Below are 27616 nucleotides of genomic sequence, written 5' to 3'. Positions count from 1 at the left end.
AAAGAATATGGTGTTATCATTAGGTATTTAGGTCAGGTTTAGTAGAAGACAGAAATTGAAATGTACATAAATGTATATGGAAAGGAAGAAAGTAAAGGAGGTAAAGAATGAGACAAGAAGTCCATGGATAAACGAATTACTTGTTTCAAGTTTGGGCTTATTTTAAATTAAGAAAAAGAAAGAATTTTTTACCAAATAAATAAATAAATAAATAAATTTGAGCTGTGAAATAAACCAAATCAAATTACTCACCTAGCAAGTTGTGCTAGTTCTTTTTGAGTCAATGGACTTCCCTGTTTACATAACAAATTCTTAAGTAAAAGTAGTCTTGTCTGAAAAAAATTAAAATTTTAAGAATCATCAGTCCAGTCTACCTTAATATAAGAACTGTCAAAATTAATAATTATTATTTAATAAGCAAAGAATTATATTAATAAAATATTTAGGAATCAGTTTCAAATCCTATCACCTTGAAATCTCATTTCATGGCTGTTAAATAAAGTTTAAACTACCTATATTTTCAGAGTTCCTCAAAAAAATTAAAGATAATCCAAATAAAGCAATAAAGAAGTAACTGCTGTTCCTATCAAGGATGCTAAGGGTCTCAGACAAACACAATTTTTAAAAAAACTTTATGAAAGTATTAATTTATATACCAAAAATTTCTCCCATTAAAAGTATATAATTCAGATGACTTTTAACAAATTTTTAAGTTGTCTATCAGCATAATACCATTTCAGAACATTTCTGTCACCATAAAAAAGTTCACTTAAACCTGTTTATACTTAATCTCACTTCTATTCCTTTTCCTAGCAAACCACTGTTTTATGTTTCTAGAAACTTGTTTTTTCTGGACACTTCATATAAATGGAATCACATAATATGGAATTAATTCACATGTGGTTCTTTTTGAGTTTTATTCATATTATTATATGTAATGTATGGCCAATCCCTTTTTTTTTTTTAAATAGTGCTGGGGATAAAACCCACAGCCTTACGCAAGGCAGGCAAGAGCTCTACCACTGAACTACAGCCCTAGGACTGAGGTGATTTCTGTTGTTGCTAAGTAGTACTTGTTAAATGGAAAACAAACATGGATACATACCTCCTCATTCGGTAAAGACACATATACCCGTTTGATGAAACGCCTAAAAAGAAAAAAATTCAAGTAATTTTAGAAATAAAACTTTTGAGTTTACAAGTAACTCAGCTTTGCTAAAGAGTAGCTCAAGTGGTAGAGCACCTAACCCCAGTACCATCAAAAAAAAAAAAGAAACAGACTAATTGTAAAAGTAACTCAAGAAACGATAGGAAAAAGACTTTAAGTATAATATTTAAGGCAACTGCACGTTACAAGTTACAAATTTAAAGAAAAAATTTTTTAAACTTTAAACTCTAGTTGACATTTAAAAATCTTTAATTCAATAAAAGGTTAAAAAGAAAAAGTAAAACAAATAAATGATTAAAAATTTATGCAAATACTTTTGTAGCTTTTTTTTTAAATCTTGGACAAAGTAGACTTCAAACCTTTATCTCATTGATCAAATGAGATAAAGAAGGCCACTCCATACTAATAAAAGGGGAAATACAACAAAAGGAACTAACAATTATCAAACTATATGCACCCAACATCAATGCACCCAATTTCATCACACATACTCTGAAGGACCTAAAATCATATATAAACTCCAACATAGTGGTAGTGGGAGACGATCTAAACTTTGTTTAGATAGGTCATCCAAACAAAGAAATCAATAAAGAAATCTAGAACTGAGTCACACCATAGATCAAATGGACCTAGCTGATGTCTAAAGAATATTTCATCCAACTTCTGCACAATATACATTCTTCTCAGCAGCCCATGGAACATTCTCCAAAATTGATAACTTAGGTCACAAAGCAAGCCTCAGCAAATGTAAGAAAATAGAAATAATCCCATGCATTCTATCTGATCACACATCATGAAAACTAGAACTCAACAACAAAAACAATAGTTAAAAACATGCAAACAGTTGTAAGCTGAACAACACATTGCTCAATGATCAACGGGTCATTGATGAAATAAAAGAGGAAAGTAAAAGTTTCCTGGAAGTTAATGAAACTGAAAACACGACCTATCGGAACCTATATAGTGATGACTGCATATATTAAGATGACAGAAAGATCCCAAATCAATGACCTAATGCTACATCTCAAACTCCTAGAAAAACAACAACAAGCAAATCCCAAAACAATCAGAAGGAGAGAAATAATAAAAATAAGGGCTGAAATTAATGAAACAGAAACAAATAAACCAAAAAAACCATACAAAGAATCAATGAAACAAAAAGGTGGTTCTTTGAAAAAATAAGTAAGATTGACAGACCCTTGGCAAACCTGACTAAAATGAGGAGAGAAAAAACCCTAATCAGTAAAATCAGAAATGCAAAAGGAAAGATAACAACAAACACCACAGAAATCCAGGAAATCATCAGAGACTACATTGAGAGCCTATACTGAAATAAATTTGAAAATCTTGAAGAAGTGGACAGATTTCTAGAAATTTACAACCACACAAAACTGAACCAAGAGGATATTAATCACTTGAATAGATCTATAACACAAAAAGAAATTGAAGCTGCCATCAAGAGCCTCCCAAAAAAGAAAAGTCCAGGACCTGATGGATTCACTGCTGAATTCTATCAGATGTTAAAAGAAGAACTAATATGAACTCTCCTTAAACTGTTCCATGAAATAGAAAGGGAAGGAAAACTGCCTAACTCATTTTATGAAGTCAATATTACTCTCATCCCAAAACCAGACAAAGATACCTCCAAAAAGGAGAACTACAGGCCAATTTCCTTAATGAATATCAACACGAAAATCTTCAATAAAATAATGGAAAACCGAATCCAACAACACAACAGAGAGATCATTCACCATGACCAAGTTGGCTTCATCGCAGGGATGCAGGGGTGGTTCAACATATGCAAATCTATAAATGTAATACAGCACATCAATAGAAACAAAGATAAAAACCACTTGATCATCTCAATAGACGCAGAAAAAGCCTTTGGCAAGATCCAACACCACTTCATGATAAAAGCTCTAAGAAAACTAGGAATAGAAGGAATGTACCTCAACACTGTAAAGGCTATATATGACAAACCTATAGCCAACATCATACTTAATGATGAAAAACTGAAACCAGGAATACAAATAGGTAAAGAAACTGTCAAAATATCCTTATTTGCAGACAATACGCTCCTATACCTTAAAGACCCAAAAAACTCTACCGAAAATCTCTTAGACACCATAAACAGCTACAGTAAGGTGGCAGGATACAAAATCAACTTACAAAAATCATTAGCTTTTCTATACACCAACAAAAAACAAACTGAGAAGGAATATATGCAAACAATTCTATTCAGAATAGCCTCAAAAAAAATCAAATACCTAGGAGTAAATTTAACAAAGGATGGGAATGACCTCTACAAGGAGAATTACAAACTCCTGGACAAAGAGATTAAGAAAGACTACAGAAGATGGAAAGATCTCCCGTGCTCATGGATCAGTAGAATCAGTAAAAATGGCTATACTACCAAAAGCAATCTACATGTTTAATGCAATTCCCATCAAAATCCCAATGACTTTCATCAGAGATTGAAAAATTTACCCTAAAGTTCATTTTAAACACAAGAGACCATGAATAGCCAAGGCAATACTCAGTAAAAAGAAGGCTGGAGGTATCACAATACCTGACTTCAAATTATATTACAAAGCAATAACAATAAAAACAGGATGGTACTGGCACAAAAACAGACATGAAGACCAAGTGGAACAGAATGAAGGACCTGAATATGAATCCACACAACTATACCCACCTCATTTTTGACAGAGGTGCCAAAAATTTACGATGACAAAAAGACAGCCTCTTCAACAAATGTTGCTGGGAAAAGTGGTTACCCGTCTGCAAGAAACTGAAACTGGATCCATGTCTATCACCCTGTACTAGTATCAACTCAAAATGGATCAAGGACTTAAATATCAGACCTGAAACTCTGAAGGTACTACAGGAAGGAGCAGGAAACACTCTGGAAGAAATAGGTATAGGCAAAGACTTCCTCAATAGAACCCCAGCAGCCAAGCAGGTAAGAGAAAGGATGAATAAATGGGACTTCATGAAATTAAAAAGCTTCTGCACAACAAAAGAAAAGGGTCTCTAAACTGAAAAGACCACCCACAGAGTGGGAAAAAATATTTGCCAGCTGGATAAGGTCAACCAAAATGTAGAGGAGACACTCAAGAAATTCCAAGACAACAAAAATAGACAATTTGAAAAAGCAAAAGAAGAAATAAAGGAAACCATGGAAGCACTGTACAAACACCAAAGTGGAACAGAGAACACAATTAATAAAGAGATAAATGATCTCAGGACAAAAATAGACAACATTGAATAGGAAACGATCCGGGATATAGAAAACCTCAGAAAAAAGAATGAAACAGAATTGCAAAACAAAATGGAAGGCCAATCCAGCAGAATAGAACAAACAGAAGACAGAATCTCAGAACTCGAAGATGAAATGGTAATTAAAGGAAAAACTGAAGAACTATTAATTAAACAACTCAAGACCTGTGAAAAGAAAATGCAAGAACTCACCGACTCCATCAAAAGACCAAACTTGAGAATCATGGGCATCAAAGAAGGAGAAGAGGTGCAAGCAAAGATAATGCATAATATATTCAACAAAATAATAACTGAAAATTTCCCAAATCTAGAGAAAGATATTCCTATAGAGTTGCAAGAGGCCTCCAGGACACCAAACAGACCAGATCAAAATAGAACTACCCCACGACATATCATCATTAAAACAACAAGTTCAGAAACTAAGGAAAGAATATTGAAGGCTATAAGAGAGAAAAAACAAGTAACATACAAAGGTAAACCCATCAAAATCACAGCAGACTTCTCAACAGAAACATTACAAGCAAGAAGAGCATGGGGTGAGATCTTCCGGGCACTGAATGAAAAAAACTTCAACCCCAGGATACTTTACCCAGCAAAACTATCATTCAAAATAGATGGAGCAATAAAAGTCTTCCATCAGAAGCAGAAACTAAAACAATATGTGACCACAAAGCCACCACTACAAAAGATTCTTCAAGGGATTTTGTACACAGAAAGTGAAACCCAACTTAATCATGAAAAGACAGGCACCACCAAACCACAGGAAAAGAAAAAGCAAGACAGTAGACAGTAACTTCAACTTAGGTACACACAATCAAACCTTCAAACAACTAAGACAACTAAATGACAGGAATTACCACATACCTATCAGTACTAACACTTAATGTTAATGGACTTAATTCACCCATCAAAAGGCACTGCTTGACAAAATGGATTAAAAAGGAAGATCCAAAAATTTGTTGCTTACAGGAGACCCATCTCACCAACAGAAATAAGCATAGGCTTAGGATGAAGGCTGGAAGAAGATTTACCAAGCCAATGGTCCCCGAAAACAGGCAGTAGTAGCAATACTTATCTCCGACAAAGTAGACTTCAAACCTACAGTGATCAAACAAGATAAAGGACATTCCATACTAATAAAAGGGGAAATAGATCAAAAGGAAATAATAATCATCAACCTGTATGCACCCAATGTCAATGCACCCAATTTCATCAAACACACCCTGAAAGACCTAAAAGCATATATTAACGCCAACACAGTGGTTGTGGGAGACTTTAACACCCCATTATCATCAACAGATACGTCATCCAAACAAAAAATCAATAAAGAAATCCCAGATCTAAAATATACAATAGATCAAATGGACCTACTTGATGTCTACAGAACATTTCATCCTACTTCTAACACAATATACATTCTTCTCAGCAGCCCAAGGAACCTTCTCCAAAATAGATCATATCCTAGGGCACAAAGCAAACCTCAGCAAATATAAGAAAACAGAAATTATACCATGCATACTATCTGATCACAATGCAGTAAAACTAGAACTCAACAACAAAAGTAAAGACAAAAAACAAGCAAACAGCTGGAAACTAAATAACTCATTGCTTAATGAACAATGGGCCATTGATGAAATAAAAGAAGAAATTAAAAAGTTCCTGGATGTCAATGAAAATGAAAACACAACCTACTGGAACCTATGGGACACAGCAAAGGCAGTCCTGGGAGGAAAGTTTATAGCCGTGAGTGCATATATTAAAAAGACTGAAAGATCCCAAATCAATGACCTAATGATAGATCTCAAACTGCTAGAAAAACAAGAACAAGCAAATCTCAAAACAAATAGAAAGAGAAATAAAAAAAATAAGAGTTGAAATCAACGAAATAGAAACCAAACAAACCATACAAAGAATTAATGAAACAAAAAGTGGGTTCTTTGAAAAAATAAACAAGATCGAGAGACGCCTGGCAAACCTGAGTAAAATGAGGAGAGAAAAAACCCAAATTAGTAGAATTAGGAATGCAAAAGGGGAGATAACAACAAACACCATGGAAGTCCAGGAAATCATCAGAAACTACTTTGAGAACCTATATTCAAATAAATTTGAAAATCTTAAAGAAATAGACAGATCTCTAGATACATATGATCATCCAAAACTGAACCAAGAGGAAATTAATCACCTGAATAGATCTATAACACAAAATGAAATTGAAGCAGCAATCAAGAGTCTCCCCAAAAAGAAAAGTGCAGGACCTGATGGATTCTCGACTGAATTCCATGAGACCTTTAAAGAACTGTTACCAACCCTCCTTAAACTGTTCCACGAAATAGAAACGGAAGGAAAAATGCCAAACACATTTTCTGAAGCCAGTATTACACTTATCCCAAAACCAGGCAAAGACACCTCCAAAAAGGAGAACTATAGGCCAATCTCCTTAATGAACATTGATGCAAAAATCCTCATCAAAATAATGGCAAACCGAATTCAACAACACATCAAAAAGATTATTCACCACGACCAAGTAGCCTTCATCCCAGGGATGCAGGGGTGGTTCAACATACAAAAATCAATAAACGTAATAAACCACATTAACAGAAGCAAAGACAAAAACCACCTGATCATCTCAATAGATGCAGAAAAAGCCTTTGATAAGATCCAACACCATTTCATGATAAAAGCTCTAAGAAAACTAGGAATAGAAGGAAAGTACCTCAACATTATAAAAGCTATATATGACAAACCTACAGCCAGCATTATATTTAACGGAGAAAAACTGAAACCATTCCCTCTAAAATCAGGAACGAGACAAGGATGCCCACTATCTCCACTCCTATTCAACATAGTACTGGAATTCCTAGCCAGAGCAATTAGGCAAGAAGAAGGAATAAAAGGAATACAAATAGGTAAAGAAACTGTCAAAATATCCCTATTTGCAGACGACATGATCCTATACCTTAAAGATCCAAAAAGCTCTACTCAGAAGCTCCTAGACACCATCAATAGCTACAGCAAGGAAGCAGGATATAAAATCAACATAGAAAATTCATTATCATTTCTATACACTAATAATGAACAAACTGAAAAAGAATATATGAAAACAATTCCATTTACAATAGCCTCAAAAAAAGTCAAATACCTAGGTGTAAACCTAACACAAGATGTGAATGACTTGTACAAGGAAACTATAAACTTCTGAAAAAAAAGAGACTGAGGAAGACTATAGAAAGTGGAGAGATCTCCCATGTCATGGATTGGCAGAATCAACATAGTAAAAATGTCTATACTCCCAAAAGTAATCTCCATGTTTAATGCAATTCCCATCAAAATTCCAATGACACTCATTAAAGAGATTTAAAAATCTATTGTTAAATTTATATGGAAACACAAGAGGCCACGAATACCCAAGGCAATAATACTCAGTCAAAAGAACAATGCTGGAGGTATCACAATACCTGACTTCAAACTATATTACAAAGCAGTAACAATAAAAACAGCATGGTTCTGGCACAAAAACAGACATGAAGACCAGTGGAACAGAATAGAGGACCCAGGTATGAAGCCACACAACTATAACCAACTTGTCTTTGACAAAGGCGCTAAAAATATACGATGGAGAAAAAGCAGCCTCTTCAACAAAAACTGCTGGGAAAACTGGTTAGCAGTGCAAAAAACTGTAACTAGATCCAGGTATATCACCCTATACCAAGATTAACTCAAAATGGATCAAGGATCTTAATATCAGACCACAAACTCTTAAGTTTGTACAGGAAAGAGTAGGAAATACTCTGGAGTAGGTATAGCTAAGAGATAGCACTGACAAATGGGACTTCATAAAACTAAAAAGCTTCTGCTCATCAAAAGAAATGATCTCTAAACTGAAGAGACCACCCACAGAGTGGGAGAAAATATTTGCCTGCTACACATCAGACAAAGGACTGATAACAAGAATATATAGGGAACTTAAAAAACTAAATTCTCCCAAAACTAATGAAGAAATGGTCAAGTGAACTAAACAGAACTTTCTCAAAAGAAGAAATTCAAATGGCCAAAAAACAAGAAAAAATGCTCACCATCTCTAGCAATAAAGGAAATGCAAATTAAAACCACACTAAGATTCTACCTCACCCCTGTTAGAATAGCCATCATTAGCAACACCACCACCAACAGGTGTTGGCAAGGATGCCAGGAAAAGGAACCGTCTTACACTGTTGGTGGGAATGTAAACTAGTACAACCACTCTGGACAAAAATGTGGAGGCTACTTAAAAAGCTAAATTTGATCTACCATTTGATCCAGCAATAATACTCTTGGGGATATACTCAAAAGACTGTTACTCCAGAGGCACCTGCACATCCATGTTTATTGCAGCACTATTCACAACAGCCAAGTTATGGAAACAGCCAAGATGCCCCACTACTGACGAATGGATCAAGAAAATGTGACAACAGGTGTTGGCGAGGATGCGGGGAAAAAGGAACCCTCTTACCCTGTTGGTGGGAATGTAGACTAGTACAACCACTCTGGAAAAAAATTTGGAAGCTACTTAAAAAGCTAGACATGGATCTACCATTTGATCCAGTAATACCACTCTTGGGGATATACCCAAAAGAATGTGACACAGGTTACTCCAGAGGCACCTGCACATCCATGTTTATGGCGGCACTATTCACAATAGCCAAGTTATGGAAACAGCCAAGATGCCCCACCACTGACGAATGGATAAAGAAAATGTGGTATCTATACACAATGGAATTCTATGCAGCCATGAAGAAGAACGAAATGTTATCATTCGCTGGTAAATGGATGGAATTGGAGAACATCATTCTGAGTGAGGTTAGCCTGGCCCAAAAGACCAAAAATTGTATGTTCTCCCTCATATGCAGACATTAGATCAAGGGCAAACACAACAAGGGGATTGGACTATGAGCACATGATAAAAGCGAGAGCACACAAGGGAGGGGTGAGGATAGGTAAGACACCTAAAAAACTAGCTAGCATTTGTTGTCCTTAACGCAGAGAAACTAAAGCAGATACCTTAAAGCAACTGAGGCCAATAGGAAAAGGGGACCAGGTACTAGAGAAAAGGTTAGATCAAAAAGAATTAACCTAGAAGGTAACACCCACGCACAGGAAATCAATGTGAGTCAATGCCCTATATAGGTATCCTTATCTCAACCAGCAAAAACCCTTGTTCCTTCCTATTATTGCTTATACTCTCTCTACAAAATTAGAAATAAGGGCAAAATAGTTTCTGCTGGGTATTGGGGGGGGCAGAAGGGAGGGGGTAAGGGAGGGGGTGGGGGCAGGGGGGAGAAATGAACTAAGCCTTGTATGCACATATGAATAATAAAAGAAAAATGAAAAAAAAAAATAAGAAAATGTGGTATCTATACACAATGGAATTTTATGCAGCCATGATGAAGAACGAAATGTTATCATTCGCTGGTAAATGGATGGAATTGGAGAACATCATTCTGAGTGAGGTTAGTCTGGCCCAAAAGACCAAAAATCGTATGTTCTCCCTCATATGTGGACATTAGATCAAGAGCAAACACAACAAGGGGATTGAGTTTGAGCAAATGATAAAAGCGAGAGCACACAAGGGAGGTGTGAGGATAGGTAAGACACCTAAAAAATTAGCTAGCATTTGTTGCCCTCAACACAGAGAAACTATAAAGCAGATACCTTAAAAATAACTGAGGCCAATAGGAGAAGGGGCCCAGGAACTAGAGAAAAGGTGAGATCAAAAAGAATTAACCTAGAAGGTAACACACATGCACAAGAAATTAATGTGAGTCAACTCCATGTATAGCTATCCTTATCTGAACCAGAAAAAACCCTTGTTCCTCGCTATTATTGCTTATTCTCTTCAGCAAAACTACAAATAAGAGCAAAATAGTTTCTGCTGGGTATGGAGGGGGTGGGGGGGAGAAGGAGGGGGCGGAGTGGGTGGTTAAGGAGTGGATGGGGGCAAGGGGGAGAAACGACCCAAGCATTGTATGCATGTATGAGTAATAAAACAATAAAAATTAAAAACAAAACAAAACAAAAAAAGATTCAAATCTCAGGAAAAATTAACATAAATTAATCAACATTTTTTCAAATAATAAGACTTCAATAGTTGAAAATTCTATTCAATAAAAAGAAAAAAATCAAGTTAATCCATAAATGTAAAAACATTAGTCTGGATTCAGATTCAGTGGAGCATCCAATCCTAGAAACAAGTTATAAATTCCTTAGGAAAAGAAACGAATTCCAAGAATTTACTGCTAAGGCAAATCGTTTTCCCATTATGAAGGGAATTAATTTGCTCAAATACACAAGAACAAAAAAAAGTTCTCATTAATCCTGCTTGGATCAGTTACTCAAGAAGCCCAACAAACAACTTAATGGAACCTAAGAAAATTAAGCAATTTGGGGATGAGGCATGGCTCAAGTGGGAGAGGGACTGCCTAGCAAGCTTGAAGCCCTGAGTTCAAAAAGCCAGTACCACCTAAATAAATAAATTTAAAAAATGGAAATTGTCTAAAACCATAAAGTGAAAAGTAGTTTTGATATCAATTTGGCCCTAACCCCAGAATCCTTATTTAGTTGGTAACAAGAGATCAAAGGATAGCATAAGGAGGAAAATAATTTGTCTTAAAATTGACAGTAAAGGAAAGGAGACACAGAGAGATGAATGAGTAATCTATTGGTCATAAATATATGTGTTCCCCGTACATCTCCCTACCTGAGAACAGCCTCATCAAGCTCTTGTGGCCTATTAGTTGCACCCATTACAAGTACTCTGTCATCTCCTGCAGATTGCACCTATAACCCAAAAAACATTTTTTCAGTACTTTTAGATAAATAAATAAAAAAGGGACATAAGAGATATATGCTTTAAGGAAAATATATGTACTAACATGCTGCCATATTAAAAATGTAATAAATACTTACACCATCAAATTCTATTAGAAATTCCGTTTTTAGACGTCGACTAGCATCATGTTCCCCTTCTCTTCTTTCACACAGAAGACTATCAACTTCATCTAGAGGAAATGCATGGATAAAACTTTAATTAAAGGCCATCCTATGTGAATCATCTTAACATTAATCTAATTGATACTTAGGTTGTCAATATAGTGAGTCTTACTGAACTCATTAGGTAGACTTTAACCTCAACTTCTTCCTTCAAGATAATCTGTTCTATCAAACCTGTCACACTTGGAAAGGGGAATTTTACAAGTATTCAACTAATTCAGTTGGAAAATACATTCTTACCTATAAAAATTATAGAAGGTTGAAGTTCTCGAGCCACCGCAAAAAGAGCTCTCACTAATTTCTCTCCTTCTCCCACCTAAAACAAGGCATTATATATTTTTATATACATAAAATGCAACATTCTAGTTTTTTTTAAAAATCGTGATGTCTTGACTTAAATTCTAAATCTCATGATTTTTGTGGTAGATTTCTAGTGTGGAAACTAGGAATTTAGTTTTTCTTCCTTGGTATGAGGAACTGGGGTAATAGTGTGTGTTATAGAACAGTATCATTTTAGAAAACAGACTTATGATTTCATGCGGCCAGGTAAGTATTTTAAAAAAGGAAATACAACAGTGTTTTGCTACACTTTGCCCTGCTAAGATGTGAGAATAGAATAGCTAGTAAACAGGGTATAACTGGTGCAATGAGGGAAGACAAAGGGAGAAAGATGGTGTACACATTCCTCAAGCCCTACACTACAGGGTACCTTTATAGAAACAGGGAAGTTGTGAAGTGTTCTAAAAAAACTTGCTCTTTTAAGAACACCTTGGAAACTTATTTATACAATATCTCTGTGAATAAATGCAAAAATATTTCTAGGTGGTCCAGGAGGCCTGTGAACATCCCTTGAGACATTTTCAGGTTGTTTTAGTTTTTTTTTTTTTTTTTTTGCAATGCTATGGGTCAAACCCAGGGCCTTGTGCATGCTAGGTAAACTGCACTACTGCTAAGCAATACCCCCAGTCCCACAAGTCATTCTATCGATCAGAGAATCTAATGAAAGGATTATGAGGTCCACAATAATCTACTGGAAAAACTCTTGTCTTCTAGGTGGCATTATCCTTTTTTTTTTTTTTTTTTTTTCTTGAGACAGTCTCTTTCTATAGCCCAGGCTGGCCTGGAACTTCTCATTCTTTTGTCTCAGCCTTCTGAGTGCTGGGATTATACACCTGGCAACATTTGTCCTTTTATTGAAAATTTCACTTAACAAACAAAAAGAATGATCTCACCCAGACCTGGAATCATCAGAGCTGGAAGGAACCTAAAAACTTCACTTCTTATGACATGAGCATTTTCTAGATGAAGTAGGCTTGCAATGATACTTTTTAAAGGCCAGTTCAGGATGCAAAACTGAGGTTGGAAATGCACGCCTAACTAACAAAACTTTGTTATACAAAGTACATAGTATGGCTAAACCTGTTGTAATACTACTAGTTATAAAATTTTTACAGAGGAAGCAAAATGTGGTCAAAAAAAGAGGTACCATTTTATGGTAAATTTTTTTTTTTTTTTTGTGGTACTGGGGTTTGAACTAAGGGCTTCTTGCTTACAAAGCAGGTGCCCTACCACTTGAGCCACACCTCCAGTCCTATGGTTACTTTTAACTACAAACTGAGAACATTCTAAATTTGAAAGTTTATCAAAATGTTTGGAGATGATGCAAGAGAGCTATTATTTTATCAACTTCTCAGCCATGACTAAATTTTTTACTCTAGTGGAGTATATTGAAGATCAATAACCTGCAAAGTACTATGTTTAGTTTAGTTTTAAAAAATTAATAAATCATAAGCAGGTTCATTAACAGTTATAAAAGAATTAAATCTATTTGTGTAAAGCTACATATACAACTACATGCAACAATCTGTTTCACGAAAACGTGTAACAGTATTTGCAGAACTGTCCAGAGGAAAGTCTAAGCAAATCCACTTTTAGAACTGTGGTTTCATCATTAGCAACACCACCAACAACAGGTGTTGGCCAGGATGTGGGGGAAAAGGAACCGTCTTACACTGTTGGTGGGAATGTAAACTAGTACAACCACTCTGGAAAAAAATTTTGAGGCTACTTAAAAAGCTAAACATTGATATACCATTTGATCCAGCAATACCACTCTTGGGGATATACCCAAAAGACTATGACACAGGTTACTCCAGAGGCACCTGCATACCCATGTTTATTGCGGCACTATTCACAATAGCCAAGTTATGGAAACAGCCAAGATGCCCCACCATTGACGAATGGATCAAGAAAATGTGGTATCTATACACAATGGAATTTTATGCAGCCATGAAGAACGAAATGTTATCATTCGCTGGTAAATGGATGGAATTGGAGAACATCATTCTGAGTGAGGTTAGCCTGGCCCAAAAGACCAAAAATCTTATGTTCTCCCTCATATGCGGACATTAGATCAAGGGCAAACACAACAAGGGGATTGGACTTTGAGCACATGATAAAAGCGAGAACACACAAAGGAGGTGTGAGGATAGGTAAGACACCTAAAAAATTAGCTAGCATTTGTTTCCCTCAACACAGAGAGACTAAAAATAACTCAGGCCAATAGGAGAAGGGGCCCAGGAACTAGAGAAAAGGGTAGATCAAAAAGAATTAACCTAGAAGGTAACACACACACACAGGAAATTAATGTGAGTCAACTCCCTGTATAGCTAACCTTATCTCAACCAGCAAAAACCCTTGTTCCTTCCTATTATTGCTTATACTCTCTCTACAACAAAATTAGAAATAAGGGCAAATAGTTTCTGCTGGGTATTGAGAGGGTGGGTGGGAGAGGGAGTGGGCGGAGTGGGTGGTAAGGGAGGGGGTGGGGGCAGGGGGGAGAAATGAACCAAGCCTTGTATGCACATATGAATAATAAAAGAAAAATGGAAAAAAAAAAAAAAGGGCTAGAGATGTAGTTCAAGTGTTAGAATGCCTACCTAGCAAGTGTCAAGGCCCTGAGTTCAAACCCTAGTAAAGCCAAAAGAGATTTTGATAAAGAGGAAACAAAGTTTAAGATATCACTGGACAACAGAAGGAAAGGAAGAGGAGAGAGAAAGTAGTGTGAGTTTTGACAGAAACTATTTCAGTTTTACTACCTGCTAGTTTTACTCACATACTATTGCTACATAGCAGATAACTTACTCTCTTCACACCCTGTAGTTTGCCTCCACTGTCCCCAAACTGGCCTGAGCTCTCCTTTGAATACCTTTTCTATTTCCATTCCATGCAACTGCGGATCTGGGTGCAATGGCTCACACCTATATTCCTAGCTACTTAAGAGGCAGAGATTGGGAGGATCACGGTTTGAGGCCAGCCCAGGAAAAAAGTTTGAGAGGCCCCTATGTCAACCAATAAAAATCTGAGTATGGTGGTACGTGCCTGCCATCCCAGCTATGCAGGGAGTATAAATAGGAAGATCACAGTCCAGGCCAACAGGGGCATAAACATTAGATCCTATTAAAAAAATAACTAAAGCAAAAAGGGATAGAGGTATGGCTCAAGTGGCAAATCTCCAGCCTAGCAAGTTCAAGGCCCTGAGTTCAAACCCCAGTACTGCCAAACAAAAGTCAAAAAAAAAAAAAATCTAAATTGTGAGATAAAACAGGGAAAAATTTTTTTTTTCATTTTTCTTTTATTATTCATATGTGCATACAAGGCTTGGTTTATTTCTCCCCCCTGACCCCACCCCCTCCCTTACCACCCACTCCACCCCCTCCCGCTCCCCCCCTCAATACCCAGCAGAAACTATTTTGCCCTTATCTCTAATTTTGTTGTAGAGAGTATAAGCAATAATAGGAAGGAACAAGGGGTTTTGCTGGTTGAGATAAGGATAGCTATACAGGGCATTGACTCACATTGATTTCCTGTGCGTGGGTGTTACCTTCTAGGTTAATTCTTTTTAATCTAACCTTTTCTCTAGTTCCTGGTCCCCTTTTCCTATTGGCCTCAGTTGCTTTAAGGTATCTGCTTTAGTTTCTCTGCATTAAGGGCAACAAATGCTAGCTAGTTTTTTAGGTGTCTTACCTATCCTCACCCCTCCCTTGTGTGCTCTCGCTTTTATCATGTGCTCATAGTCCAATCCCCTTGTTGTGTTTGCCCTTGATCTAATGTCCACATATGAGGGAGAACATACGATTTTTGGTCTTTTGAGCCAGGCTAACCTCACTCAGAATGATAAAACAGGGAAAATTTTATGTCATATTTTAATTCAGAACCAGGATGCAAGGAACACTTAATTTATACAATCAGTCCTTCTATTTCTCACACCTGGTAACCCCAGGAGATAGCCAGCATTAGAAACATAAAATGACAGGTGGTAAAGGGGAGAAATGAACCAAATAATGTATGCACATATGAATAAACATAGGTGGTGGCACAAGCCTGTAATACCAGATACTTGGGAGGACAGAGGTTTGAGGCCAGCCAGGGCAAAAAAATTAGCAAGGCCCCATCTCAATAAATAAACTGGTATGGTGATATGGTGGTGCATGCCTGTAATTCTAGATATGTGAGAGGCATGGGTAGGAGGATCATAATCCAAAGTTAGATCCAGGCACAAAGAAAACACTCTATCCATAAAACAACTAAAAAGCAAAGCAAAAAAACAAAAGAAAGAAAAAAGCTTAAAGTAGAAACTGACCTTATTTGAAATAGTCTTTGTAGGTGATCTAACAAGTTAAGTTGAAGTCATTCAGACGGGCCCTAATCCAACAAGGCTGTCTTTATAAAAAGTGTCAATGTAAACACAGAGATAGACATGTCCACTAAGAGAATGCCATGTGAAAATAAAGGATAAAATCAAAGTGACAAAATCAAAGCCACAAATGACAAAGTTAACAGCAAACCACCCAGAAACTAGAAAAGAGAGAAGTAACATTCTCTCTCACAGGTCTTAGGGATTATTAACTCTGCTAACACATTCATCTTGGATTTTAGCCTCTGTAGGGCCATCAATTTCCAATGTTTAATCCAGCCAGTTTATAAATAATAATAATACAGTACTGGACAATACAATTCCAATTTTAAAAGAGACTAACAGAGGCACACAACTTTGTACTTTGAAGACCAATATTCGTTTATGTAACTAATAGTTATAAAACTCACAGAAAAGTATTTTTGTAAAATATTACTACTTATGGTTGTCGATGGGGCTCAAGTGATACAGCACTTGCCTAGCAAGCACAAGGCCCTAAGTTCAAACCCTAGTACTGCCAAAACAAAACAACAAAAACTACATACACAAAAATCCACTTAAGGTAGTAAAATTTAGACAGTAACTTAAAACATGACAATATTGGAAAAAGAACACTCACATATTTTGAAGTTAAACTTGCAGCACTTATATTAAAAAAGGTTGCATTAGATTCTGCAGCTACAGCTTTGGCCTTTAAAAAGAAGAACAAATATATTAGTTCAATACCTTGCTTTAGAAAGACAGTCTCATTTTATAAATCTAGGTACTAGAACAGATTCTTTAGAAATATAAGGTATGATAATATTCTAACATACACCAATGTTCCTTGTCAGCTATGAAGAAAGGTTCTAAGGGCTATGCTTCTTTTCACTTTCTTTTTTAACAGAGAACTGGAGGAAGAAGAGTTGTGTTCTCTTAGATACAGGAAGGTAACTGGCTAGACCAAGATAAACAGCTAAGGAAAAAATTACTTTTTTCTGAGTTGTTTTTTCCATCTAGAAGTGTGATTCAGAGGACATAAGTATCCAGATCACCATAAAAACTTTCAGTCAAAGGATACTGAAAGAAAAATCTAGCCGGGTGCCTTTGGCTCATGCCTGTAATCCTAGCTACTCAGGAGGCACAGATCAGTAGGACTGAGGTTTGAGGCCAGACCAGGCAAATAATTCACAAGACCCTATCTCAAAAATACCCAATGCAAAAAAGGGCTGGTGGAGTGGCTCAAGTGGTAGAGCATCTAAGTATGAGGTCCTGAGTTTAAGCCCCAGTAATGTCAAAAAAAAGTTTAGAACATATTGCTTAAATAAACCTGTTAAGACAGCAAAAAACATGGGCAAAGCTCTACATTCAAACCCCATCTTCATTAAAAAAAAAAAAAACAACAACATATTATTGAAGATAAGATAGTTTTCCATCTATTTCTTCACTAAAAAGAGAACTATATCATAGCAAAAAGCAAGTCATAAGTAATAGACCTGGGGATAATACAAAGTTTCTACTTTTCTTATTTTCCCTGGTTATCTGAAAAGAATTCTTACCAGCATTGTCTTCCCATTTCCAGGGGGACCAAAGAGTAACAGTCCTCTGGCAGGAGCTCTAAGGCCTGTGAATAACTTTAGAAAATATACATTAATTCACAACTATGATTCTGGAAAGTTTTTTCCAGGAATTTTAGAATTATTTGTTATCTAAAAATCATTTTCTGAGTGGCATCCTTCCAAACAGAAATACTGAGCGCTTTAAAAGGTACATGTAATCAGTAAGTTAGTCTTAAAGAAGAAAAGAAAAAGAAAGTTTAACTTGGACCTCAGCCATTACTAAAATTAAGAAAAAAATCTAGTTTGAGCTACTCAGCTCAAGTGGTAGAGCTCCTGCTTAACAAGTGTGAGGCCCTAAGTTCAGACCTCAGTGTTGAGGGGTAAAAAAAAAAAGTCAGAACAGCAGGGATAAAGGGGAAATCCAAAGAGCTTTGAGAAATAATGATAAATCAAATACTATTCCTGATCTTTTTTATGTAGTAGAAAGCAACACCACAGACTTAGAAGACAATAGATGATGCTTTCAAAATACTAAGGGAAAACAATTTTCAAACTATTTCTTGACACTCAAATTATCAATAAGGGAAGACAGTAGAATAAAGATATCCTCAGATACATGAGATCTCAAAAAATTGCCTCACGTGAACTTTTTTCAAGAAGTTACTAGATCTAAAAAAAGTGAAATTTAAAAAGAAAAAAAAAATGACTGGAGGTTTGGCTCAAGTGATACAGAATTTGCCTAACACACTCAAGGCCTTGAGTTCAAACCCAGTACCACAAAAATAAATACATAAATACATAAAGAACTATTCTTAAAATAAATAGAAAAAAAAGTTACTGGAAGGGGCTGGGGCATGGCTCAAGTAGTAGAGTGCCAGCCTAGCAAGTGTTAAGCCCTGAGTTCAAACCCCAGTACAGAAAAAACAAAAGGAAATTACTGGATGATGTATGCCACTGAAATGAGAAAATAAACCATGAAAGTAGAAAATAGAGAATGTGAAAGACGAGAAATCCAATGCCGAAAAGAGACAAAGGAAATACTCATGATGGTGCTGTATGGCCTGGTGTGGGGTGTATGACATAAATTTGGTTTACAAAAGACAACTGCTTTTATCTAAACAATTCTCCATGGTATTAAGTATTGACAAATATTTATCACATCAATCCAATGGTTTGATATACTTAAAATAATAAGTAAAATGAAAAAAATTTAAAGGTGGACATAATAGCATGTATTAATAATCTCAGCTATGAAGCAGGCTGGGGTGGGAGGATAACTTGTACATATGATTTCAATACAAGAGGGGGAAACCCTACCTCAAAAAAGAAAAGGGAAAAAGAAGGCTGGCAGAGTGGCTCAACTGGTAGAGCACCTGCATAGCAAATGTGAGGCCCTGAGTTCAAACCCCAGTACTGCCATAAAAAGCAAATAAAAGCCCTATTTAAGCCAGGCTCCAGTGGCTCATACGTGTTATCTTAGCTACTTGGGAGGATGAGATCGACAGAATCATGGTTTGAGGCCAGCCCAGGCAAATAGTTCAAGAGACCCCATCTCCAGAACAATCAGAGCAAAATGGACTGGAGGTGAGGCTCAAAGTACAAAGCCCTGAGTTCAAACCCCAGACCCACCAAAAAAAAAAAAAAAAAGAAAAACGGACGTAAACTTGAAAAACATTCAGTTAACTTTTAGTTTAGCACAAATGATAAACACCATGAACGCAAAACATTTCATAGACTATGAACCTATGAAAGAGTCATACTACCTTTATACATTAAATTAAGTGTATCCATCACAATGTGCTATATACTGTATTTCTGCTAAATATTGAGTCAGTAAGAGATGAAAATATTCAAGAAGAAATAAATGTGACCCAGAAGTGGGTCCTGAAACTAATTTTTTGGAACATGACTGGAACAGCATTGAGTAAAATGAATTACAAAAATCCAAAATGTGTGAAGTATGGAACACCAAATATTACTTATTAACTGTGTAAGATTACTCATCTTCCCTACTGAGACTAAAAATGAGATATGGAAGGTTAGATTTCTATGCATTATTCACTGGTTTTGTATCTACTTTGACAACTTAATACCTTTGAAAATAATTCTTTTAAAGATTGTCCTTCAGCCAGGTGCCAGTGGCTCACACCTATAATCCTAGCCTTTTGCAGGAGGCAGAGATCAGAAGGACTGCAGTTCAAAACTAGCCTGAGTAAATAGTTGAGAACAATGCAGGAGGTATCACAATACCTGACTTCAAACTATATTACAAAGCAATAACATTAAAAACAGCATGGTACTGGCACAAAAACAGACATGAAGACCAGTGGAACAGAATAGAGGACCCAGATATGAAGCCACACAACTATAACCAACTTATCTTTGACAAAGGAGCTAAAAATATACGATGGAGAAATAGCAGCCTCTTCAACAAAAACTGCTGGGAAAACTGGTTAGCAGTCTGCAAAAAACTGAAACTAGATCCATGTATATCACCCTATACCAAGATTAACTCAAAATGGATCAAGGATCTTAATATCAGACCACAAACTCTTAAGTTGATACAAGAAAGAGTAGGAAATACTCTGGAGTTAGTAGGTATAGGTAAGAACTTTCTCAATGAAACCCCAGCAGCACAGCAACTAAGAGATAGCATAGATAAATGGGACCTCATAAAACTAAAAAGCTTCTGTTCATCAAAAGAAATGGTCTCTAAACTGAAGAGAACACCCACAGAGTGGGAGAAAATATTTGCCTGCTACACATCAGACAAAGGACTGATAACAAGAATATATAGGGAACTTAAAAAACTAAATTCTCCCAAAACTAATGAACCAATAAAGAAATGGGCAAGTGAACTAAACAGAACTTTCTCAAAAGAAGAAATTCAAATGGCCAGAAAACACATGAAAAAATGCTCACCATCTCTAGCAATAAAGGAAATGCAAATTAAAACCATGCTAGATTCCACCTCACCCGTTAGAATAGCCATCATCAGCAACACCACCACCAACAGGTGTTGGCGAGGATGCGGGGAAAAAGGAACTCTCTTACACTGTTGGTGAGAATGTAGACTAGTACAACCACTCTGGAAAAAAATTTGGAGGCTACTTAAAAAGCTGGACATCGATCTACCATTTGATCCAGCAATACCACTCTTGGGGATATACCCAAAAGACTGTTACTCCAGAGGCACCTGCACATCCATGTTTATTGCGGCACTATTCACAATAGCCAAGTTATGGAAACAGCCAAGATGCCCCACCACTGACAAATGGATTAAGAAAATGTGGTATCTATACACAATGGAATTCTATGCAGCCATGAAGAAGAACGAAATGTTATCATTCGCAGGTAAATGGATGGAATTGGAGAACATCATTCTGAGTGAGGTTAGCCTGGCCCAAAAGACCAAAAATCGTATGTTCTCCCTCATATGTGGACATTAGATCAAGGGCAAACACAACAAGGGGATTGGACTATGAGCACATGATAAAAGCGAGAGCACACAAGGAAGGGGTGAGGATAGGTAAGACACCTAAAAAACTAGCTAGCATTTGTTGCCCTTAACGCAGAGAAACTAAAGCAGATACCTTAAAGCAACTGAGGCCAATAGGAAAAGGGGAACAGGTACTAGAGAAAAGGTTAGATCAAAAAGAATTAACCTAGAAGGTAACACCCACGCACAGGAAATCAATATGAGTCCATGCCCTGTATAGCTATCCTTATCTCAACCAGCAAAAACCCTTGTTCCTTCCTATTATTGCTTATACTCTCTCTACAACAAAATTAGAGATAAGGGCAAAATAGTTTCTGCTGCGTATTGGGGGGGGGAGAGGGAGGGGGCGGAAAGGGAGGGGGTGGGAGCAGGGGGGAGAAATGAACCAAGCCTTGTATGCACATATGAATAATAAAAGAAAAATGAAAAATAAAAAAAATAAAAAAATAAAAAATAAAGATTGTTCTTCAGCCAGGTGCCAGTGGCTCACACCTATAATCCAAGCCTTTTGCAGGAGGCAGAGATCAGAAGGACTGCAGTTCAAAACTAGCCTGAGTAAATAGTCGAGACACCCTATCATGAAAATACCCAACAGGAAACAGGGCTGGCGGAGTAGCTCAAGTGGTAGAGCGCCTGCCTACTGAGTGTGAGGCCCTGAGTTCAGATCCCAAGTACAGCCAAAAACAAACAAGAAAACACCCAAAAAATCCAGTACTGCCAAATAAAAAAAAAAGTTCTCAAACCTATAAAGAATTGTTTTCAATGAACTTCCCCTTTGTCCAGATCATCTCTCTTATTTTTAAATCCCTCTTTCGTCTTTATAGAAAAATTATGTATTATCCACTTTTCTTATAAAAATTAAAAATGTACTGTGACTAAGAACTCATATAATAAACTGTCAACAGCTATTGCTAATGTTTGTTTTGGTTTTTGCTCTTTTTGAGACAGGGTCTCACTATAGACCCCAGGCTGACTTGGAATTTCAGGATATAGCCCAAGCTGGTCTTGAATTCAAGATCCTCCTACGTTAGCCTCTCAAGTGCAATAATGGATGGTATTAGAAAATAATAATATAAGTTCTTACCTCAGGCCTTAGAGAAGGAAGAATAACAATTTCTTGCAATGCCTGTTTTGCCAATTCTTGACCAGCTATATCATCAAATTTAACAGCTGTCCCACTGAGAAACAGAACTTTGGTTAAATTCACTATAGAAATATTGTTCAGTTACCACAATATGAAATATAAGTTCTATAAAGTATAGCAATTTTTATGTTGAATGAAGCTAATTTTATTTGTAAAATTTTCTACATTTAATTGAAAACTATCATAAGCATTAAGTATGTAAAGCAAGCAAAGTATTTATTATGCATTTCACTTATGAGACATTTTACAACTAAAATTCAGAAACAGAAATGATAAAATATTTTAGAAGGCAAGACTTACTTGTCCACAATTTCATTCATTATAAGGTTAGCAAGGTTGCTGTCCACATTCCTAAAATTTTTCAAGTCTTTCTTTTTCCGAGCAGCAGTTGTAGGCGTGGAAGGTTTATTTGTTCTATTTGTTTTTTGAGTACCCTTAAGGGATTCAAAATTTGAATGTTAAAATACAATCTGTCATCTAGACTTTTCACTTATGAATTAACCCTTAAAGTTTATAGAATTTAAGCTTTAAAAATAGAAGAAAAATATAAAACTCTAAAAACGGTATATTTAGCTCAAGGTAAAAATTTATTCACTATAGAACATTTGGCATTTAGTGTGTTTTACAGCAGGTTCATCCACAGATTTATTTACTATAAAAGAAAAAGGTGGGGTTGGTAGAGTGGCTCAAGTGGTAAAGTGCCTACTTAGCAAGTATGAGGCCCTGAGCTCAAAACCCAGTACTGCCAAAGGAAGACAAAAAAGAGAGAAAGAAAAAGAAAAATACCCAGTGATAACTCACGTAGGGTTTTTTTTGTTGTTGTTTTCCCCTCAGTCATACAGTTTTGATCCTTGTTAGAATTGAGATAAAACCCTATGTATATTTACTGTTATAAAAAGAAATTTAAAATGGTACATACATAGCATTGTAATAAAAAGCTGGACAAGTAAGCAATATAAAATTAGGCCCCAAAATTGTTTTTTAATAGCAAGTTGGCCTTATAGTTTAAAAATATAGTAAAAAAAGAAAAAAACTGTATTTAACTTTGTGAAAATTTATCAGTTCTCTACTATAAAAAAACTTGTTGGATGGGGGAATGGCTCAGTGGTAGACTGCCTGCCTGGGAAGCTCAAAGTCGTTAATTCAACTCTGGTACCACCACCAAAAAGAAAAGAACTTGTGATAAACGTAAGCAAGCATAACATAAAATTTTCTGTTTGCAAAAGCGTGGTAATTACAGTAACTGTCCTAGAATACCTTATGAGTGGCAGTTGCAGGACCAGGTCCCTGTCTCACTCCAGAAACCATGGATAAACCACTGCAACTAGGTGCTCTGTGGTGACCTGAAAGACCTGTGGATCCACTTTTCAAAACTGTTTTTGAACGAGGCAGTGAATTACTAGCGTGCGTTAAAGGATCTTTTCTTTTCGGAATAGCTCCACTTTCTATTAAGGAAAAAGTAAAGTCATCATGAATAGAAAACTGTGGCTGAAAAATATAAAAAGTAATAATGAATACAATTACAAATTTGCAAAACCAAACTAATAACTTTTTAAATTCAGAAATATTTCAGAATAAGATTGCAATCAGAACACATACAAGGGTGTTTAAGGGGGGTTGTCAAGCAGGATTACAGTCACTAGATTTTTTTCTTTTCCTGATCTATATTCTAATTTTCTTATAAAGAAATGTATTTTAAGAAGAAGAAGCAACTTCATTTGTGGGGACAGGAAGAGAATATAAAACAACATCAAACAAATAAAATTCCCAAATACAAAATAAAATGTATAGAGGCATTAGGGCTATGTCACACACAGAAAAAAAATAGCATTTCACTATTAGATTCCAAACTTTTTATCAGTATGAGATACTAAGAAAGTCCACACACTGTGCCCAGCAAAAAAGTTTTTTTAATTAATCAACTGAAATTTATTTATATAGGTGTGGCTTTTAATGTCAAGTACTTTATGTCCTGTGAATATGTAAGTAAACATTCAAAGAACTCCTCAAAGTCAAAAGGTTAATGGTCTTTTGATGCTCTTCTTTATAAATGATAGACTTTTATTTTATTTATTTATTTTGACACAGGGTCTTGCTATGTAGCCTAGGCTGGTCTCGAACTCACTACTAGTCCATACTGATCTTGAGCTTGTGATCCTCCTGCTTCAGTCTCTGAGAGCTGGGATTACAGGCATTTACCACACCCATATATATGTATGTATTTTTTTATTATGTACATAATGTTTGTATTTTAAACATTCAAACCACTATTTCTAAATAATATTTTCTATGTTTAAAGTAAACATTAGTGTTTATTAATAACAATATTTACTATAACGACAAACGTTAGGCCAGTCACTACATTTTGACTGGTCAAAAGACAGACCTAGACTTCAGTTTAAAAAAACAACAACATCTAAGTTTTGCTTTTTTGTTGTTGTTGTTGTTATGAAATCCCTTAATATGGTTTAAGGATACTAAGAACTCGAAACTGGCATAGGGCATTGGCTTATTTATTTACAGAACCAAATGGTTTATTTCAGGCAAACTGTTGTAAAATCTGAAAGAACAAACAAATTCATTTAAAAAAAAAAACCCATATTCATGATAACTTAGACTGAGGTTTTGACACTGAGACTGAATTTTTAATTATCACTGTGGGACTAAAATCAGGACCTCTAAAACAGAAGAATATACAACATTAATCAAGAGACTTTGTGACTATGTACCCAAATACTTGACCAATGGAATCATTTATTTATATTATGGTAAATTTAAGATAATTATGAAGACCACCACAGACCCACTCTAGATTAACGTGGATTATTCTTCTAGGAACTAACAACTATGACTTTTAGAGGGTCATGATAGGGGGTTGAAACTACCACTATCTCCCTAAAGTGGAGTTAATTTAATTCCCTAAATGGAATTAAATTCCATTTAATTAAGCTAACAAGTAGTATCAAATGTTCAATATGCACAGTAGCCTAGGAGCAGAAAACATACACAAAAAAATGCAAATACTGTCTTCACAAAAACAGTTTCAATCTCCAGAAGCGAGAGAACTCATATGCAAAAGGTGACTCAAAACAAGGCTATTTCAGAATAGAGGAAAGCTCACTAAGAGGTTTTTTGGGTACATAAAGGTAAACTTCTGATCCCTATGCTCAAGTAACCAATGGATACCAAACACAAAGAAGCAGCAGGAAAGCATTCTGGAAAAGGGAATGACTTAAGCAAAAGCAAAGATGTGAAGAAAAAGCAAGATCTGTTTGGGGAAATGCCAAATAGCATTCATTTCAGAGAAATAAAAGGATACTGAAGAATTTCTTCAGACAGATAATACACATTCCTGAGACTACAGATGAAAATTTCCACAAGGAACAACTGTGAGAATGACAGCAGACTTTTCATCAAAAATAAAAGGGTTATTTTTGACAACTATGAAGATCACTATAGACCCACTCTAGGTTACCTTGGATTAACCAGGTGTGGTGGTACACACACCTATTATCTCAAACTCTTGGCGTGGGGAAAGGATCCCAAGTTTGAGGCTGGCCTGGGTTACATAGTGAGTTTGAGGCTAGCCACAGTGACATAGTGAGACCCTGTCTCAAAAAAATAAATAAATAAATAAATAGAAACACTGCCTGAGAAGGCTGAGGTGTAAGGCACTTGCTTAGCACGATGAGGGCCTGGGTTTGATTCCCAGCACTGCAAGAAACAAAACAAAACTAGCTGAGGTATAAGCAAGCCTGGGAAATGAAGTTCCCTCTCTCACCTAAGCAAAACCAACACATTTACTCTCGTAAAGGGGTTGGTATCCGAAAGTTTATGGAGGAAAGACTTAATGCACACTAACAACACTATTGTAATGTTTCTCCTCAATATTGAACCTCAAATTTTTTTCTAGCAAGTTCTATGATTTAATACTCACATATAATATATAGGAAAGTGGGATGCAACAAAATCTGTCTTTAAAATACTTTCACAAAAAAGCTTAAACTATAAAAGAAACAAAATATTGTAATACTTAAGAGAATGTATGTTCACATTTTGTAATTTCAAAAATTGGAGGTTGCAAAACAAAGCATGCTTACAATACTTATATTTTATGTCATATGCTCATACTCTATGAATGATAGGAACACTGTATCAACAGCTCTGTGAAAACAAAACATGAACTTTCCATTATAAAGCCAAATCAACTGTGTTAAGTAAGACTCCAAATTGTATGCAAGCTTTATTATTTCATATGTTAGTTAAACTAAACCTACCTGACTGGAGATGTCCATTTCGGCATGTCAAGTTAGTAGTGTCATTATAGACATCCGTTTGTGACTTGGAAAATTGCATAACTGGTTGAAGCTTCTCTATGCAACAGAGGGGGTTAAAAAAGAACAAAATAAACAAAAAGAAAAAATACAATAAACAAAACATGCATGCGAAAATGAAAAATTATACAGGGTTACAAAGCTGTTAGATGAAGTTTTTGTAATTATATAAATAATACTCTGAAAATATAATTAGTAATAACTTAGACATGAAACAGCAACAGAAATTAACAAGTGAAAGGCTATGTTCAATATATGCCTTATTCAGGTTGATAACGTAAGACAGTAAACTATCATAATGTCTTACATGTCCAAATCACTGTTGCAAGCATAACATGGAGCCAAAAAAAATTAATATGGTTTCTATCAACCACAAACTTATCAAACGTAACTGGCAACTTATAACTCAACTATGCTTTTAAAAAATAGGAGGGAAAGTTCAGTCCCACCACAACAAAAAAAGAAAAAAGAATGAAAAATGGGCTGGGGATATTACTCAATAGTAGAGCAAGCCAGGTTATCAGTGGCTCACACTTGTAATCCTAGCTACTTGGGAAGCTGAGACTGGGGAAATTAGGGTTCAAGGCAAGCTGGGTAAATGGTGTGTGAGACCCTATCTTCAAAATAACCAGAGCAAAATGGACTAGAGGTCTGGTTCAAGTGGAAGAGTGCCTGCTTTGTGAGCAAGAAGCCCTAAGTTCAACTCCAGTCCCACCAAAAAAGAAAAATATAAATACATAAATAAACACAGTAGAGCAACTTGCCTACCATATACAACACTGAGTACCAGAACTTAAAAAGAAAAAAAAAAAAAAGATGACTGCTAAAAAGACATTTCAAGAGAGCAAAATAGCACAGAAGGAAAATATAGCAAATGACATTTGGCTACATTTTGCCTAACATAAGTCAGGCAAAAAATAAAGGCAATAAAG

The 27616-nt window shown here is 35.8% G+C and overlaps 1 protein-coding gene across 2 annotated transcripts in view; it reads right to left on the bottom strand.

Annotated features, from left to right (window-relative positions):
- Nucleotides 1-27616, bottom strand: part of Spast (spastin) — a 71329-nt gene that overhangs the window by 10499 nt on the left and 33214 nt on the right. For both annotated transcript variants that reach the window (XM_074049461.1, XM_074049460.1), the window contains exons 4-14: nt 26628-26723; nt 23608-23795; nt 22651-22784; nt 22291-22384; nt 17708-17782; nt 16789-16860; nt 11714-11789; nt 11390-11481; nt 11181-11260; nt 1106-1148; nt 253-332 (exon numbers count right to left, since the gene is read on the bottom strand). In XM_074049461.1, coding sequence (XP_073905562.1) covers nt 253-332; nt 1106-1148; nt 11181-11260; nt 11390-11481; nt 11714-11789; nt 16789-16860; nt 17708-17782; nt 22291-22384; nt 22651-22784; nt 23608-23795; nt 26628-26723 — 1030 coding nt within the window. The remainder of the gene's footprint in view (nt 1-252; nt 333-1105; nt 1149-11180; nt 11261-11389; nt 11482-11713; nt 11790-16788; nt 16861-17707; nt 17783-22290; nt 22385-22650; nt 22785-23607; nt 23796-26627; nt 26724-27616) is intronic.

Source organism: Castor canadensis, chromosome 12 (genome assembly GCF_047511655.1).
Source record: "Castor canadensis chromosome 12, mCasCan1.hap1v2, whole genome shotgun sequence".
Lineage (NCBI taxonomy): Eukaryota > Metazoa > Chordata > Mammalia > Rodentia > Castoridae > Castor > Castor canadensis.
Note: the sequence above shows the minus strand (reverse complement) of the source record. Positions and strands in the feature narration are given on the sequence as shown.